The sequence below is a fragment of the Erinaceus europaeus genome, chromosome 13 (assembly GCF_950295315.1).
Source record: "Erinaceus europaeus chromosome 13, mEriEur2.1, whole genome shotgun sequence".
Lineage (NCBI taxonomy): Eukaryota > Metazoa > Chordata > Mammalia > Eulipotyphla > Erinaceidae > Erinaceus > Erinaceus europaeus.
Window position 1 is genome coordinate 13,130,394 of NC_080174.1, and position 18,623 is coordinate 13,149,016.

The following is an 18,623-nucleotide window of genomic DNA, read 5'->3' on the forward strand; positions in this document are numbered from 1 at the left end:
GTGATTACTCAATAGAAGTAGGGCATAACTTTTCCAGATGACTACATAAAGATGTCAGGAAGAAAGTCTGAGGGAGAATGAGTTGGAATGGGAGAATAGCTACAATGTATTTGAGACTAAATTAATAGATTCCATGTTTGCCAAAGACATTAGAGTTCCACAAAATATACCAGTAGGTACTAAACAAAAGATAAAGCAGTTATCAATCCCAGGAAAAACAAATGACAGTTCAAGAAAGAAGCCACTGTTGTATTTTACTGTTAGACTTAGCAGTGAAAAGTATTTGTTTAAATTACAGCATTATATAACTTTGACTATTCATTCAAAAAAAGTGTTACATAACCTTATAGAGTGAATGGAGAAAAATAAATTATGTAAAAAGTAACAGAGCTATCTTATTTCTCTTTAAAATTTTTTTGTAATATTTATTTATTTATTGGATACAAACAGCCAGAAATCAAGAGGGAAGTGACGGATAGAGAGGGACAGAGAGGAAGAGAGACAGAGACACCTGCAGCACTGCTTCACCACTCGTGAAGCTTCCCACTTGCAGGTGGGGACTGGGGACTTGAACCTGGGTCCTTGCGCATTGTAACATGTGCGCTCAACCAGGTGTGCTGCCATCTGGCCCCTCTTATTTCTCTTTTTTAAAAAGATTTTATTTATTTATTTATTTATCTATTTATGAATGAGAAAGATAGGAGGAAAGAGAAAGAACCAGACACCACTTTGGAACATGTGCTGTCAGGGATGGAACTTGTGATCTCATGCTTCAGAGTCTAATGCTTTATCCATCACATTATCTACATACCATTACCTATTTCTCCTTAAATCAATAAATGAAAATAAGGCATATTCAAGAATATAAGAATAATATAGTATTGTTATATATCTAAACAACCAAAAGTAGCATTATAAAAAATTATATAAGCAAATTATATAAAATATATGACTTTAGGAAGAATGGTTGAGGGGTGGAAAAGGTACAGCTACTCTTTATAAGCTTAGTAACATGTTTGGATAACAAAGCTATGAATATGTACAAAACTTATTAAAAGTATATTTTAACAGCTCAAATAAAAATTTTACATCTCTATAACTTTAAGATTAATATATAGAAAAGCTAGAAATTGTAATAATAGAGCTCAAATAAGTTACTGACCTTAAGCCAAATGATGTAATTGTTTAAATCGTACACATTCTTGTGAAAGCATGCATGCATATCACTTCGAAATTATACCCCTTCAAAAATCATTAGTGCTACTACCATTACTTTGATGTAGAAAATGTTTTCATTTCTCTGCTCTATGATCAGAACAAATTCAAAATACTTTTCTTGCTAATACTTTCATAGCTAACCAACTCCTGAACTATTAGCGCTTTCAGTCATTAGAGTATGCCATTAAATGTTTTGATCAAATCAAACTAATACCCAATGTCTTTTATACTTATATACTTGATAAATATCTAAACAAAGCATATCATTTTTCCTAGCTGTCAAGGTAGTTCTTTTGAGTAACAGAACTGGCTTTAAGCTTTTGGGGAAAAAAAAAATCATGCTTATTCAGCAAAATAACATCATTCCCAGTTATAAATCTACAGATATTTACTACAACAATTCTAAACCCTCTCACAATTATCTTCAAAATTGGTTCTTATGTGAAAACAGACCTAATTTTGTTCATATTAAGTGTATATATGATAGATATGATTAAACATAAAAATAAGTTAGTACTATTCAAATATATGTGCTTATTAGATTTCAAAACTATGAATACATAATAAATTCTATGTAATATAAATATAATCAAACATCATTTATTTTTAATAACATACAAATCAATTAAATAAAAGCTGATGTGAACATGCAATTTAGGAAAAGTGATTTGTTTACCTCTGTCGGTTTGTAGCAGTCTACAAGAGCTTCCTAGAAGGAAACACACAGAAGTTAAGCTTATTATTTTCAAATGCAATCACACGCAAAAATAAAAGCAAAACTAAAAATGATTTCATCTGTATAAAATATGAACATGTGGCCCAGGAAGTAGCACAGTGGATAAGGCACAGGACTCTCAAGCATGAGGTTCTGAGTTCAATCCTCGGCAGCACATGTGCCAGAGTGATGTCTGGTTCTTTCCTCTCTATCTCCTCCTATCCCTCTCACTAGCAAATAAATAAAATATTTTGGAAAATAGTTAAAATACGAACACAGCGAATCAAGTTTTTATAATGCTGATTCATTGGGTTGTCAGAAAAGTCATGACATACTTTTGCATAGAAAAACACAGAAACATGTCATGACTTTTCCAACAACCCATCAGAATCCCTTAAGTAATTCTAGTATCTGTTGGCCCTCTCAGAATATAAAAGCTTGTGTTCTACTTATGCAGGAATGCCTTATCCTCTTTCAAACACACAACACTCCTTCCATTTGGATGTCAACTTGATTATTAATAAAGTGGCCATGCTCATGTTGAGACACTGTGTGAGAGATGGTGACAATCACACTAGATAGGGAGACCCAGAGGCTTAGTGTGACTCAGGCAGTAGGCAGCCTGTCACATGTCTGCAAGCCGAAGTGTCCCCACCTGAGAAGCAGGGTGGTTGATCTGAGCATCACTCAAATCCCTTTCAAATTCTCAGTCTTACCACGTGATGACATTGTTTAATTTCTGTAGAACAGATATCTACTGTTATTCAGTAATTTTTTAAAACTTTGACAGCTAGATAGTAACATCTCCAGATTGAATTTACCATCAAGAAATGATCATTGCGCTGAAACTGTTCACCACTCAGGAGACAGGTAAACACATCAGCACGTCAAAATGTGCGCTTGAATTGCCTTTACTGATCGTTGGTCATCAGGGATAACCCATGGCCATTAACAGTAATTATCGGAGAACATTAAGAACAGTGGCAAGGCAAAGGCTAATTGGCTTTAGGAACTCTGCCTTGCAGATTTTAAAATGATAAGATTTGACCTCTGGTGAGAAGGGAAATAAATATGTTAGTGTTTGGGAAGAAAACAAGAGACATTTTAACATCTACTGTTGTACCAGATTGCTATGGGAGTGAGGGCATTCTAATTAAATATACTGCACTAAGTAAGTTAATGTTATAAACAATCTTCCCAAGAATCAATTTCAAAACAATAATAAGGCTAGAGTCCTGGATTTAGATACACTCCTTTTAACAGGACCTTGTGGTTTATTTGCTCGTTTTTAAATTTATTTTTATTGTCACCAAGTTCAACTTTTTTTCATTTTATTATTTTTTTTACAAAGACAGAGAAATTGAGAGGGGAGCAGGAGACAGAGATGGAGTGGGAAGTGAGAGAAATAGACACCTGCAGCACTACTTTACCACTTGTGAAGCTTCCCTCCTGCAGGTGGGAACTGGGGGCTTGACCTGGGTCCCTGCACCTCCTAACATGTGCACTTAACCAGGTGCACCACTACCTGGCCCCCTATGAATTACTTTCAGTGAAGATACAGCCAGAGAAGATAGTGAGGAGGGGGCGGGGGGGAGAGTAGAAGAAACGCCAACACCAAAGCTTCCTTCAATAAACTGAAGCCAGGCTCAAACCTCAGTAGAACACACGACAAACAATACACTATCTAAGTGAGCTATTTCATCAGCCCTACTGGAAGAGAGTTTTAAACGCTCCCAGGGGACTTAGTGAGTGGCACAAAAGAGATTCAAGTGTGAAGCTCCCAGGTGTACAGTAGAAGCAGGGAAAATGAGTCACTTCACTTTGTGCCTCTCCACCTGGAGAACCTTTTAACAGAGCAGAACAGGCCTCAGCTAGAAGCTGTAAGTGCTCTTCTTTGAAGTTGACATTTACAGGATAGCAATCATTTCCTTCTCCATGTAACTGGAACTTTGAAGGCAGAACCAACAACTCTCCCCCACCCCCAAGCAGATGAGGTAGGGGGGACAATTATCTCTAAGGTGCACCAAGCACGGCTTTGTCATCAGAGCTGCGGTTTATGAGGGTGAATACCCTTGCTTTCCTCTCTGCGAATGGCAGAGCCCTGCTTCCAGCTTCTGAGGATCCAGATACATCCAGGCATCTATGACCCGGAGGTTCTAGAGTCTGAAAGGCGCTTACCTGCAATTTTAAAACTCTTTCCTCTTCACTGTCTGCATCAAGAAGATCGTCGATGTCAATTTCTACATCTGGCATCTCTTCTTCCTAGGAGGCAAATGGGAAGGCATCCTGTTAAATGTGATTGTTGATTTACTTTGGATATGTATATAGAGAAACTGAGAGTGGAGAGGGAATAGAGAGGGAGAGATACATCTGTAGTTCTGTTTCAACACCTGTGAAGCTTTCCCCTGCAGGTGGGGACGGTGGGCTTGATCCTGGGTCCACATGCACTGTAATGTGAGCACTCAATTGGGTGTGTGACCACCTGGCCCCTAAGGCATTCTATTTAGAGAGGAACTGAGTGGCAACAAACTAATTTTCACAAGCTAATGAAGTCAAAGAAGGAGGCTGAAGTGTCTGACCAGAATAAGGCTGATGGGTGATCATTCTGGGAGCAAGGTCTCTGGAACCCAGGTGACCTGTGGCAAAGCCAGTTCTGTCACTAACTCATTGTGTGACTCTGGGGCACAATTCCTAACCTCTCTGACCTCATTTTCTTTCTTTCTTCCTTTCTTTCTTTCTTCCTTCCTTCCTTCCTTCCTTCCTTTCTTTTTTTTTTAAAGAATTGTCCCATTTTCTTTTTTTTTTTTTTTTAATTTTTTATTATCTTTACTTATTGGATAGAAACAGCCAGAAATTGAGAGGGAAGGGGGTGACAGAGAGGGAAAGAGATAGACCCCTGCAGCCCTGCTTCACCACTCGTGAAGTTTTCCCCCTGTAGGTGAGGACCGGGGGCTCGAACCTGTCTTTGTGAACTATGACATGTGCACTCAACCAGGTGCACCAACACCCGGCCCATTTTCTTTCTTTTTTTAAAAAAAATTTTATTACTGATTTAATAATGATTAACAAGATTGTAATAGGAGTATAATTCCAAACAGCTCCCACCACTAGAGTACCATGTCCCATCTCCTCCATTGGAAATTTCCTTATTCTTTATCTCTCCCTGGCCGTATAGACCAAAATTCTTTATGGGGTGCAGAAGGTGGAATGTCTAGCTCCTGTAATTGCTTCCCTGCTGCACATGGACACTGGCAATGACCTCATTTTCTTCACCAGTAGAAACAGGAGCATAAGTGACAACTCCCACATGTGGTTAATATGCAGAGTCGATTAGATAATTGATATCAGGTATTGATCCCAGTGCCTGGAACACAGCTTAGCACTCCTGAGCCCTGATTAGTTTCCTTGTGATTGTGAAGATACACAAGGCGTACTGAAAAGCTCAGGGGAAAAGAAGGAAGATCCTTGGTGTTATTAGGCTAAAGCCTATTTCAATCCTTTCAACAGGAACTAGGAGAGAGTTCATCAAGTCAGTGCACACCTCATCCATAGACGGCATGAGGCCCTGGGTTTGGTTCCTGACACCATGTGGAGCACCGTGGAGGACCCTGGTGGAAGTTGGGGATTCTCTTTAGACTTGCTCATGGCTGCCTTAGCTTAATTATGTTACCATTTTTATTGGTGAATAAAATGAGATCAGCCATCTCATTTTTTTGTTTTTTACCAGAGCATTGCTTAGCTTTGGCATATGGCGGTGCTGGTGATTGAACCTGGGACCTTAGAACCTCAAGCCTGGAAGAATTTTACAGAACCACTGTGCTATCTCCCCAGCCCAGCCACCACCATGTGACCCTTATCCCCCAGCCCTGGAGATACGGACTTGCAAGGTGGTAACCAATGGGGTCTCTTAAGTTCAGGTTCATTGAACACCATATTTCAGATGTTCACAAGCCACAATCACCAGTGGTTAAAGCACTGGCGAGCACAACAGAAATGCTTGCATTACTGTAGAAAGTTCCATCCCACAGCCCACCACTGGGAAGACTTCAGCCTGGGCAGGCAGGGTGAGTTGCACAGATAGGGAGGAAGGCCACTGGTCCCAGAGGGTTAGAGGGCAGGGAAAGTACCTCAAGGAGGCAAAAATACCAGGTTCCCCTAGGTGGTGGGTGTGTAGGTCTAAACTGTAGCCCAAACATATATCTAGGTTTAGAAACCAACATCACCACCATTACACAATGAAAGGGGAGTGATAGTGTACCTGGCTGAGTACACATTAGCAAGCACAAAGACCTGGGTTCGAGCCCCTGCACCACACCTGCAGGGAGGATGCTTCACAAGCAGTGAAGAAGGTTTACAAGTGTCATTCTCCCTCTCTTTATCTCTCCCTCTCCTTTCAGTTTCTCTCTGTCCTATCAAAAGAAAAAAATAGAAGGAAAAAAAAGGCTACCAGGAGTGGTAGATTTGTAGTGTAGGCACCAAGCCCCAGAGACAACACTGGTGGCAATTAAAAAAAAGAAAGGAAGGAAGGGAGGGAAGGAGGGAGGGAGGGAGAGAGGGAGGGAAGGAGGGAGGAAAATGAAGGGGGTGTAGTCCTTAAATACACAAAGTCAAAGGCCGTGGGCATCACTCTGGCTGTAGGCACTCATGCTCACAGGACCAGGCAGGCATCAGAAAGAGAGCCAAGACCGGCAGCCAACAGGAACTCAAGACAGGCTCCAGCAGGCAGTGATGCCACCCAGGCAGTGGCCCCAGACTCGGGGGGGGGGGACTATGGAGAAGACAGAGATGCACGTCAATTTCAACACGTGCATATCCAAACACACAGCATAAATCACACTTAAAACGTGATTTTAGATACACAAATGATTTTAGATACACATTTAGACACACAAATGCAGGCATCACTCTCAACAATAAGTGCACACAACTACAATCACGGCACACCCACTCCACTCATGCACACATAGACACATGTACGCTCATCAAAGAGAATGTTCACGTGTGCAGCCCATATGTCCCTGTACAATTTATCCACACATGCAATGCATGAACTCTTCACATGTAAACACTTAGGCACATGCCACTTTGAACATGTGCACACACACTTAACAACACATTGGCCACACCCCGCACTGCCTTGCCCAGCATACTTCTTATTCTTTTTTTTTTCTGCCACCAGGGTTATTGCTGGAACTCAGTGCCCACAAGATGAATCTACTGCTCCCAGTGGCCATTTCTTCTTCTTCTTTTTTTATTGGATAGGACAGAGAGAAATTGAAGGGGGAGGGAGAGACAGACACCTGCGGAGCTACTTCACTGCAGGGGAAGTACCACCTGCACGTGGGGAATAGGGACTCCAACTGAGTCCTCGCACACAGGAAGGTGTGCATTCAATCCAGTGTACCACCACCCAGCCCCCAACACAGCACACTTCTAATGAGCCAGAGCATTTCTGCTCTCAACCCCATCCAAGATGGTGACAGTCTAGAAATAATACAGTCAAAACAGCTGGCAAAATAGCTCACTAGGGCAGTGTGCCTGCTTGGTCATACATACAATTCAGTTTTGAGCCTGACTCCCCACCACGCTGGAGGAAGCTTTGGGGCTGTGGTCTTCTTTCCCTCTCTCTTTCTGTATCTTTCTTTCTCTTTATATCTGAAAAAGTCAGCTTGGAGTGGGGAAGTCTTGATAATGGAAAGCAAGAAGGAAAGAAAGAAAAAAAAGAAAGAAGAAGGAAGAAAAAAGGGAAAGGAAGGAGGGAGGGAGGGAAGGAAGGAAAGAAGGAAGTGATGAAAGGAAAAACAAAGAAGGAAGGAAGGAAGGAAAGATGGACAGACATATAAACAAACCAGCAACTCAGCTCCATTCAAAGTAGAGAAGGAGGCAGGCAGCAATGTGCCAGCCAACTGAGCTTGCGAAGAGATTCTGGGTTTTGAGCTCTGTGACACAGGTTTTCGGCTCCGCAAAAGCGTCAGTGGCTCAGAGCTCTTGGCAGTCTCCATCTCAAAAGCAAGATGGTAAGTTAAGTGCTTTGAAAGTCAGTGCTGTGAGCATCACAGCAACAGAGAGAACTGGAGAGGGGCAAAGGGAGAGGGTCTGGCCAACACCAGCCTACTGTGAGATCCAAGTCCCCTTTTCATCAGCCTGTAGGGGAAGCTAAAAAAGGTAACACAGAGATGATGCAGGGCTGCATCCCAGGAGTATGTGAGCACTGTCTGCAAAGACTGAAGTCTCATGCCTCCATTTGAATGACAAGTTAAGAGCATGTCAGGAAGCAAGCATGTCTAAATCAGCTGGGCGGCTGTCCCCCAGTAACCAGGTTAGCTGATGGCTTCATGTTGACGCAGGGCATCAGACAGAATGACATTAACTGTCAAAGGCTGTCAAAGGCTGATGAGAAAAGGGCCAAAGGGAAGGTTTATTGCACAAGTGACTTATTCACCAGGGAAGCCAGAAGATATCACTCAGGACACAGTCTGTGTCTTCTGGCTTCTATCCCAGCAGGAGTGGGGTCTCCCTCTCAGCCAATACAGTTTACAAGTTTGTGTCACTAGCTAAGTGCTTTATGTTTAATTTGCAATTCTCTGTATGATATATATATATATATATGTATATATATATGCCATAGCATAAGCAGATTCTTTTTTATTATTTATAAAAAGGAAACACTGACAAAACCATAGGATAAGTGGCGTACAACTCCACACAATTCCCACCACCAGAACTCAAGGCTTCAAGGGTACATATTTAGATATTATAATATTGAGTGTCTAAATCAGTTCTGGAATCCACATGATACTTTTTCCACTGCAGAAGGAGCCCAGCCTATGTGGTATTGCAAGACTTTAGCTCTGGGGGAGGGAAAATAGGGCACAGGCAGAAGCTCAGGCAGTCAGTGACCTCAGGCAATCTAGCAGCACTGTTGTGGAGAACAACCAAAGAAACAATAATTCTAATTTCCCGAGAGTAAGTAAATTCTAAGCTGAACATCTAGTCCCATCAATCTGCCAATTTAAGGCAAAAATCACATACATTTGGGGCACATCAGGCTTCCTGTCTTAATCTATTTACTTCCTATTTAGGGAAGAAGTAGTTAAGCAAAGCAAGGAAATAATTAAGAAAGTTACCTGCAGGGATGTGGATTGGTCCATCCCCCATGGAAAACAGAATAAAGGTTCCTTGAAGTAATAAGGACGGATTTGCCATATGGCACAGCAATTACACTTGCAGATAACTAATCAGAGCACACAAACACAAATGCAAAAATCATACCTCACATGTATGTTCACTGCAGCAAATTTACAATCGTCAACCTATGAAAAATAACTCACATGCCTAACAGCAAACAAGTGGATAAAAAAAGTCGAGGTATATCTATTCACAATGGACTACTCAACCCAAGGAAGGGTGAAAACATGAGTGGAGCTGGATGCAGGGAATTCCTGTTAAAAGAAATATGTCAGAAGGAGATCTTATTCCTGTGTGGTATGCAAAGAAACAAAACAGGAGCCAGGCAGTGGTGCACCTGGTTAAGTGCACACATTACAGTGTGCAAGAACCCAGGTTCAAGCCACTGGTTCCCACCTGCAGGGGGAACGCTTTGCAAGTGGTGAAGCAGTGCTGCAGGTGTCTCTCTCTCTCCCTTTCTATCACTGGCACCCTCTCAATTATTTCTGGCTGCCTCTATCTCATAAATAAATAAATATAATAAATCAAAAAAAAAGGTAAGTTCCACCCATAGCTGAAGCTTGCAGCAATAAAGTAGTGCTACATCTCTCTCTCTCTCTCTCTCTCATTCTCTTCCCCCCTCGCTTCCTTCTTTATCTCTCCTGTCCCTCCCAAATTCTATCTTTCTTAAATTAAAAAAAATAATAAAAAATAAAAAAACACATTTTCCCCACATTTGTGTGATCAATTTTCTTGTCTGTTTATTTATTTATTTATTATTGGACAGAGACAGAGAGAAATTGAGAAGGGAGAGGTGATAGAGGTAAAGAGACAGAGCCCTGCTTCACCACTTATGAAGCTTTCCCCCTGCAGATGGGAACCAGGGGTTTGAACCCAGATCACCCAGTATGCATGCTTAAGTAGGTATGCCACTGCCTGGCCCCTGTTCAATTTTCTGTATTCTGCATAAGCGTGAAACCATCCAGTAGTTTCCTTTACCTCCTTACTTATTCACTAAGCATAATCTTCCCCAGTTGCATCCATTTTATCCAAAGGGACACACACATACATAAAGAAAAAGAAAAAGGAAAAAGGGGAAGAAAGAGAGAAAGAGAGAAAGAAAGAAAGAAAGAAAGAAAGGAAGGAAGGAAGGGAGGAAGGGAGGAAGGAAGAGAGAGAGAAAGAAAGTCAGTCAATCCATATCTAAGACTGTGGAGAACTATTGAGGTTATCTAAGAGGGTGGGGGTGGGAACACAGACCCTTGGTGACAGAAGCTGTGAGAAGCTACACTCCTAATGAAAAAAAAAGCTGCCAGGAGTCTGGAGAATTTGTCATGCAGGCACCAAGCCCCAGAGATAACCCTCATGGCGATTTAAAAAAATACACTGGATTTTAAAAGATCTGTTTATTAATTCACTTTATGTAAGAAGTGAGAGCTCAGTGCTGCTCTAGCATATGGGAGGTGGGGACTGAACCTGAGAATTCAAGCAGGCAAGCTCCCTTATTTATCTGCTCAGCCACCTCCCCAGCTGCCAGTTCATTCCTCTTTAAAAGAAAAAAAAAATCCATAAATGTCTCTTCCAGGGAATCTTTCACTCCTGCTGCCTGCAAATAGCAAGACCTAACACATTACCAACTTGTTCAAAAGCACAAGGACTGGAAGGGGTGAGAGCGAGGGGGTGAGAAAAGCAAATCTGTAAGCAAAAGTCCCCCAGACTCAGAGCTTTTGGGAAACAATAGTCCTTGGCAGTTCTGTCCAGCAAGCATGGCTGTTGGCTTACAAGGAAAGAAAAGCAGGAGATGGCTCCCAAGAAGGTATCTGAGAAGAAGTGTCAGTTAAGGCAGCTTACAAAGACCACAGGGAACCCTCCTCAGTCCTGACACCATAGAGAGCAGCAAGGATGTGCCTTTGGTAAGCGTGAAGGGACAAGCCCATGTAGAATCCTTGGGCACTTACAACAGTGACCCTTCTGGACCCTCAGTCCCTGTGATGACGCCAAGTGGAGGTGCCCAAAGTGGCACAGAGAGAGCTGGGGAACAAAGACATTAAGACATGTGTCACCAGGGGTTGAGCAACAGCTCACCTGCTACACTGTGCAAGGACCTGAGGTCAAGCCCCAGGGTCCCCACCTGCAGGGGGAAGCTTCATGATGAGGGAAGCAGTGAAGCAGCACTGCAGATAGACCTCTATGTCTCTCTATCTGCCCCTTCCTTCTCAATTTCTTTGCCTCTACCTAATATATAAGGGGAAAATTTTTATTTTTAATTAATTAAGTAAGTAATTAATTAATTATTTGCCTCCAGGGTTATTGCTGGGGCTCTGTGCCTGCGCCATGAATCCAATGCTCCTGGAGGCCATTTTTCCCCCTTTTGTTGCCCTTGTTGTTGTAGCCTCGTTGTAGTTATTATTGTTGTTGATGATGTCGTTTATTGTTGGATAGGACAGAGAGAAATGGAGAGAGGAGGGGAAGACAGAGAGGCGGACAGAAAGATAGACACCTGCAGACATGCTTCACCACCTGTGAAGTGACTCTGCTGCAGGTGGGGAGCCGGGGGCTCGAACCGGGATCCTTACGCAGGTCCCTGCGCTTTGCCGCCACATGCGCTTAACCCGCTGCACCACCACCTGGCTCCCGCACAAAGGCTTTTATGCCTGAGTTGTTAGGGGGGTCTCGGAATAAAGAAGACAAGAGGTGATTGAGCTTTGACCTGGGGCTAGAGGAGGTGGGAAAAACTGCAGATTCAGGAGATGGTAAACCATAGATGTGACAGACTGGATGATGGATAAAGGAAGAGGAAGGGTCAAGATCAGGAAGGGGTAACAGTCACATTATTTGCACAGAATGAACATTCATTACATTTTAATTATGGTATTTATGTACCGAGGAGCGCACCCTCTTTTTTTTTTTAAGGTTTGTTTTATTGGTTGTGAGAGAGAGAGAAAGGGAGAGATAGAGACAGAGATTTTCATATGAAACAGAGAGTGAGAAGCCAGACCACCACTCTGGTCCATGTAGCATGAGGAATCAAACTAGGGAACCTCCCAATATGCAAGCCCAGTGTTCTGCCAGCTGAGCTATTTCTCACACAGACTCTGACTGAACTCAGTGGGTTTTATATACCCAGAGATCTGCTTCTGACCCAGTGTGGCTTTGGGCCAGGCATGACTCCTTTCTCTCTTCTCTCTCTTTGGACAGTGTGAGGGAGATAATGAAAAGGAACCTACTGGAAAGTCTTTTTTTTTTTGGAAGATGAGAAGCAGAAAAGGATAGAGAGGAGAGATACCTGCAATGTTGTTCCATCATTTTTGAAGTTTCCCCCTTCCTACAGGTGGGGATTGGGAGCTTAAACTAGGTCCTTTTATATGATGTAATGCATATACTCTATGGGTTGACCACCACCTAATCCCAATTCTCTTCTCTTCTAAGGTTGGCACTTGCTATGGCCTTGTTGGCAGTAACTGTTGCATTTTCACACTGTTGAGTACTTTCATAAGAGACCAACAACAACAACAACAAAAAGTTGCCAGACATGTAATTACAAAACCAGTAAAGTCTCCCAAGTGTCAGACCCCAAATAAATTCTTATTTTAACCCCTGGGGGCTGGAGATAGACTGCAGCTACTTATGGTCTAAGACTATCAAGACTTGCTTCCATGCTACACCTGTCTTTTCCCTGCTCCTGTGACCTTGATCTGGCTCTAGTCGGGCTTACACTTAACTTTACCCATGCTGCCTCAGGCAAGCCTCTACAGTGCAGTTTCCCATATAGGCAGCACTCACACACACACACACACACACACACCCTTCAAAGAGCAGCCCGCCTCTCCCTGGGTAGGAACATTGGTCATGTGATATCAGAGCATTCAGAACAAGTACACAACACCCCCCTCCACCACTTACACTTCCTTTACCTGGGACACAATGATGACGGGGACAGATGAGAAACCTAGTTTGCTCCCATGTGATAAAACAAGCTTCAAAGTGGTGCCCCAGCCAACATATGATAATAGTCTGGAAATCAGAAATTTGTCAAGTTATAGAGGAAGCCTTCTACTCCTAAGTTACCTGGTCCCCTTTTCCTACTCTCATAGATCCCAGCAAGTAGTAAACATGAACTTTAGGAGCCAAGGTGGTGGCATACCAGGTTGAGTGCACACATTACAGTGTGCAAGAACCCAGGTTCAATCCCCTGGTCCCCACCTGCAGGAGGGAGGCTTCATAAGAGGTAAACATTACTGCAGATTTCTCTCTTCCAGTCCAGCACTGCCTGGAAGGAACATTCTAGGGTATCTTCCTGAAGTCAATTTTGATGCTTTAGAGACTCCTAAGCTTAACTTCAGAGACAACAGAAAGTAGAGAGTCAGTCTTCACATGAGCTGGACCCACAGTCAGTTCAGTTTACCCATCTTTATTGTGTATTTTAATTATTGCCAGGACCACTTTTTCATTCTTTTTTAGAAATAGAAAGACAGGGGGAGGGAGGAAGGAGAGGAGAGGGGGGAGAGAGAGAGAGAGAGAGAGAGAGAGAGAGAGAGAGGAAGTACCACTGCACTATCCATAGGGTTTAACCCCTGCCGTAATGCTACCACATGTACTGGGATTTGAACTTGAGGCTTCAAGCATGGTGAGTGCTCTAAATCATGAAATATTTCTTGAACCTGGAAGTTCAGTTGAAATTCATTAGGCCAGGATTCAAGCCCTGGCACCACATGGGATTCCACATATGGAAAGGGGAGGGGGACAGAGGAAGCACCAAGGATGGTGCAACAGTGCTGTGGTCTCTCCTTTGCTTTGTCACTCTATTCTCTCTCTATGTGAATAGAATAAAAATAATTTAAGTCAGTCTAGGAGCAGTGCAAACACATGTTTGAGGTCCCCCCATACACTGCAAAAAGAAAATAACTAAATTAAAAAAAATTTTTTTTTCCATCCACCTGAGTTGAGTTTCTCCCTCTGGCTTCCTCCTAGCTTCTTACTTTTCCATGGAAGACTGAGACTGACAACATCTTATAAATACTAACTGCTCCAGGTTGCAACTAAAGAATGTCCAAAGGGAAAGTGAACATCTATGCTTGCTATAATTCTTGCCTTCACTGACTGATTTTGTCCCAGACAGAGAACCTCTTGGATCAATTGCTTTATTTATGAACTGATTCTGCCTCACCTTTAAGCTCCATGTCAAGAACTGTAGACAAGATGAATGAGTACTTAATCTAGTACAAATTCCCAGCCCCCTTAATTCACTGAAATACAAAAGGGCAACTGATAATGAGCACCAGTCAGTTCACACAAACAAAACAAACAAGCTCTTAAAGTATGGAACACATTGCAAGAGTTTTTTTTTTTTTTTTTTTTTTTTTTTTAACAGTGATAGCTAGACTTTTATCAGGCTAGCAAGTGGCAGAGCTCTTTGGGAGATGGAAGAAGGATAGCCAGCCTTCTAAGTGAAAAGGGTTAAGTGACTTCAAAATAAGGACAGAGCAACATAGGATAAAGAAATGTAAAACACTTTAACTAAAGAGCTACTTCATCATTTTAAAGTTACATTCCAGAAACCATCCTGAGGTCACAAACTGTCACATGTAGCCAACTGGAAAGACTTTCCTTCCATTAACTGGAAAAAAAAAAAAAAAGAATGATTTGTCATTGACATACAAATCAGGGTGGGCCATTCTTTGGGTCTTCACTAAGCTACACACAAAAAATCATGTTGTCTGTATCATTTAGGATACATTCTTAAAAAAAAAAAAATCTTGGAATATACCTAAAATGGACCCACTAGCTATTTCCAAAACAGAGACCCCCAAATCTTCATCTGCAATATTCCAGCATTTAGGTTCATGATTAGTCAACAACTTGTTATGATTTATATGTTGACTCTCTTTTCAGCTACCAGGTTCCAGGCGCTACCATGATGCCAACCTGATTTGACCAATATGTCCTGGAGCCCCGCCTCCCCAGAGCCCCGCCCCTCTAGGGAAAGAGAGAGAGGCTGGCAGTATGGACCGACCTGCCAATGCCTATATTCAGCGGGGAAGCAATTACAGAAGCCAGACTTTCCACCTTCTACACCCCATAATGACCCTGGGTCCATGCTCTCAGAGGGTGAGAGGACAGGAAAGCTATCAGGGGAGGGGATGGGATGTGGAGTTCTGGTGGTGGGAATTGTTCCCCTCTTATCCTATGGTCTTGTCAATATTTTTATTTTAGAAATATTTTTTTAAAAAATAGTACATTAATTCCAGATAAACCCTGGTTCACTCTATTTCCCAACCCTTACATGGCTTATGAATTAGTTGAGTAACTATTGCTTGGGATAAGGGAAAAGGTAAATGAACTGAAGGGATTTAGAAGGAAAAAGGCGGGGGTGGGGGGGAAGGAAACCATGCCAAAATCAGGTGTTCAGTGACTACCAGCTAATGAACAGGATGAGAGCTGGGAGAAGAGGCTGAAGAGGATAGCTCCAGTCAGCACATCATAGGAAGAACAGACGAATGAAATAGGAAGTGAGTCATTACCGAAAACCGCAAGCAGTTCAAATCAGTTTGGGTTGTACTAGTTCTGAATGACCCAACAGCAACTGGTGGAAAGAGGATCCTCCTCAAGATATAGTCTGTTGCTTTAAAATATAGATAGATAGATGATAGACAGATAGATAGATAGATAGATAGATAGATAGATGATAGATAGATAAGATGATAGATAGATGATAGATAGATAGATGATAGATAGATAGATGATAGACAGATAAGATGATAGATGATAGATAGATAGATAGATAGATAGATAGATAGATAGATAGATAGATAGATGATAGATAGATAGAGGCAAATAACAGATAAGTAGGTTGGTTGATTGACTAATTGGTTGACTGATTGGTTCACTGTCAAAGCTGATTAAATGTACCTGGAGAGGCTTTCAAAAGTCCCCGAGATAACTCTGATAGGAAGCAAATTCGGGGAGTGCAGGACTTGGTAAGCTTGAAGTTCCCTTTTCTCTAGGAATCAGAGTCAGACCCACATTTGCCTGGAACAACCTGTATGAATGATTTTATTTCACCTTTCTGTTAATTAAGTGATTAAAAGAACTGAGCATACAGACTACTCCAGGACCTATCTTCATCCCATTGAAAGGTCTAATAAGTGTGCAGCTGTGCCTAGGCCATCCCATCACACACTCACTATCTGGACCTGGAATCAAAGGCAATCAAATAACTGCACAGAGCAGCTGGCATCCAAGTCGAGTCCAGGAAGTGGATGAGAAATGCAACATGGTCAGGCTTCACCTACAACTCAGGGAATCTCAGGTCCTGAATTTCTGTACTCCATGGGGACCCCAAGGAGGGCATTCAGAGCCCCTTTGGAGAGGCAATGAACTCTACACTGGTAAATATATATCTTTGAGAACATGATCATGTGCTATTTACTTTTTTTTCTTCAAGCAAACTTTATTGACTTGCCATTGACTGATAATACTAGAAAATTTGGGAAGGGTGATGTCACACCTTATTATGGGTCTCTCTCTCCCTGTCTCTCTCTCCTTCTCTGTCTCTCTCTCTCTTTCTCTCCACCCTCTGTCTATAAATAAACTTGAGGTGTGATACCTATATCTTTTTTTTTTTGATAGAGACAGAGATGCCACAAATAAAAGCTCTTCAATGTGATTGGGATCAGGCTCAAGCCTGGATCAAGCACATAGCAAAGCAATGTGAGCTATTTTGCCTACAGAGGATGTCCATAACTTTTCTGTTGACCTAACAAGAATATTATGCATGTCCAATATGTGTTCCTGTCCCTCCCACTTCTAAGCGCCATTCATAGAGCAAAATCACACTAAATAGGTATTTAGTATCTAAATTCATTCTACAAATATCTATGGCGTGTTTACAGGGGGGCAAGCAAACAGGGAGACAAAAAAATCATTAAAATCCTTTCTCTCCTGGAACTTAGACATTCTGAATAATGCTGGTGCGTTAACTTGCTGCAAGGGAACTTAAAGCACAAAAGGAAGATAGGAAGTGTGGAGCCAGAACTGTTGCAAACCCCACTCATCACGGAAAGTTCACTGTGAGCAGAGCTCTGAAGGAGGTGAGGGAGTAGGCCAGGCAGCTTTCCAGGAATGGAATGCTTCAGGCAGAGGGAATGCCAAGTTTCCCTGAGGAAGAAACACACATGGCATGTTGCAGCAGTGAGGAGAACAGAGTTAATGGGCTGGTGTTGGGAATACATTGACCGTAAGCAAAAGGAATTTTGAGCTACATATGTAATTAGCATAGGGCTCATGTCATGACCTATAGTAAAGGGTGTAAATTCACAAGAGATTGTGGGTATGTGTGGTTACTTAAACAAGCCTGTGAAGGAAGTTCAGCCCCTTTCTCTTTTTGCATCTTCAATCCCAGGACCTGAGAGATGGCGTTTCTCCTGAGACTGTGGAGCTGAAAGCTGATGTGTGGTGCAGTGACCGCGGAGGAGTGGGGAGATGGGCCACCTAGGGGGTCCTGGGGACACTGTTGACAAGAGCAAGCGTGCAGAGTAAACCACCACTCTAGGAGAGCTTCAAGGAGACATCTCGTTTATTGTGTGTACAAGCAGGTAGATATACGCACGGGTTAGGAAAAGACTAAGGTAATCATTAAGCCACACACACAACACAGGGTTAAGTCTTGACCTGTCAGGTGTTTGTTTGTTACTGGGAAGTTACCATATAAGGTCTGGTCATGAGCTCACCAGGCATAGACAGGCTTCTCTCTAAAGGTGAATCACCAGCACCTCAGGACAGGGGGGAAAGGGGCAGTTAAGTAAAACCAGGATATTTGCAGTGGATTTCAGTTGGCCATGTGGTAACTTATGGCCATTATTCAAAAGGAATGAGGAAGTATGTGCAAGAAGGTTCCTGGTCTGGAAAAATCCATCCATCTTAAGGTCATGGGATCAAATGGGGACCTTCCTACCACCCCTCCTGTGAGGAGGGGGCTCAGGGTCTACCCTCTCAGACTCTCATGGAAATAATGGCCTGGATTTCCCAGACAGTGGGCCTTTCCCCACACTGGTGAACACTGAAAAGATTCATGGCTCCTGCCACATGTCTAGCTAGCCTTTTCTCTCCTGAGTATTTTTTCCATCTTGGTCATTATGTTCATTATGTACCTAACAAAGCTGCCACATTTTGATAAAGCCCCAAACAAAAGCACCCAGATGTTTTCACTTTTTTTTCTATAGGCTGTGAGTGTCAAACCACATAGACCTTGTTAGTGAATGTTGGGGCACATACTTGATTTGCATTACCAAGGTCACTGTAGCTTTGTTGGTGGGTGCTATGTGTAACTACATCCTGTATTCACAAAATAATAGCTCAGAGGAAAAAAAATAAAACTAGACAGGCAGGGTCAGATCAGATGTTGACTTGAAATGATGTACAACTAAAACTTTAAGGCTATGTACCAATACTATTCAGTTAAAAAATGTTCAAGGGAATAAATAACAATAGAAAGGTCCTCATTGTACTGGTTTGAAGATAAAGT

The 18,623-nt window shown here is 42.3% G+C and overlaps 1 protein-coding gene across 1 annotated transcript in view; it reads right to left on the bottom strand.

Moving 5' to 3' along the window:
- Nucleotides 1–18,623, bottom strand: part of PPP1R14C (protein phosphatase 1 regulatory inhibitor subunit 14C) — a 97,929-nt gene that overhangs the window by 20,358 nt on the left and 58,948 nt on the right. Inside the window, exons 2-3 of the mRNA XM_007515967.3 lie at nt 4,112–4,195; nt 1,895–1,927 (exon numbers count right to left, since the gene is read on the bottom strand). Of these exons, the coding sequence (XP_007516029.2) occupies nt 1,895–1,927; nt 4,112–4,195 (117 nt within the window). The remainder of the gene's footprint in view (nt 1–1,894; nt 1,928–4,111; nt 4,196–18,623) is intronic.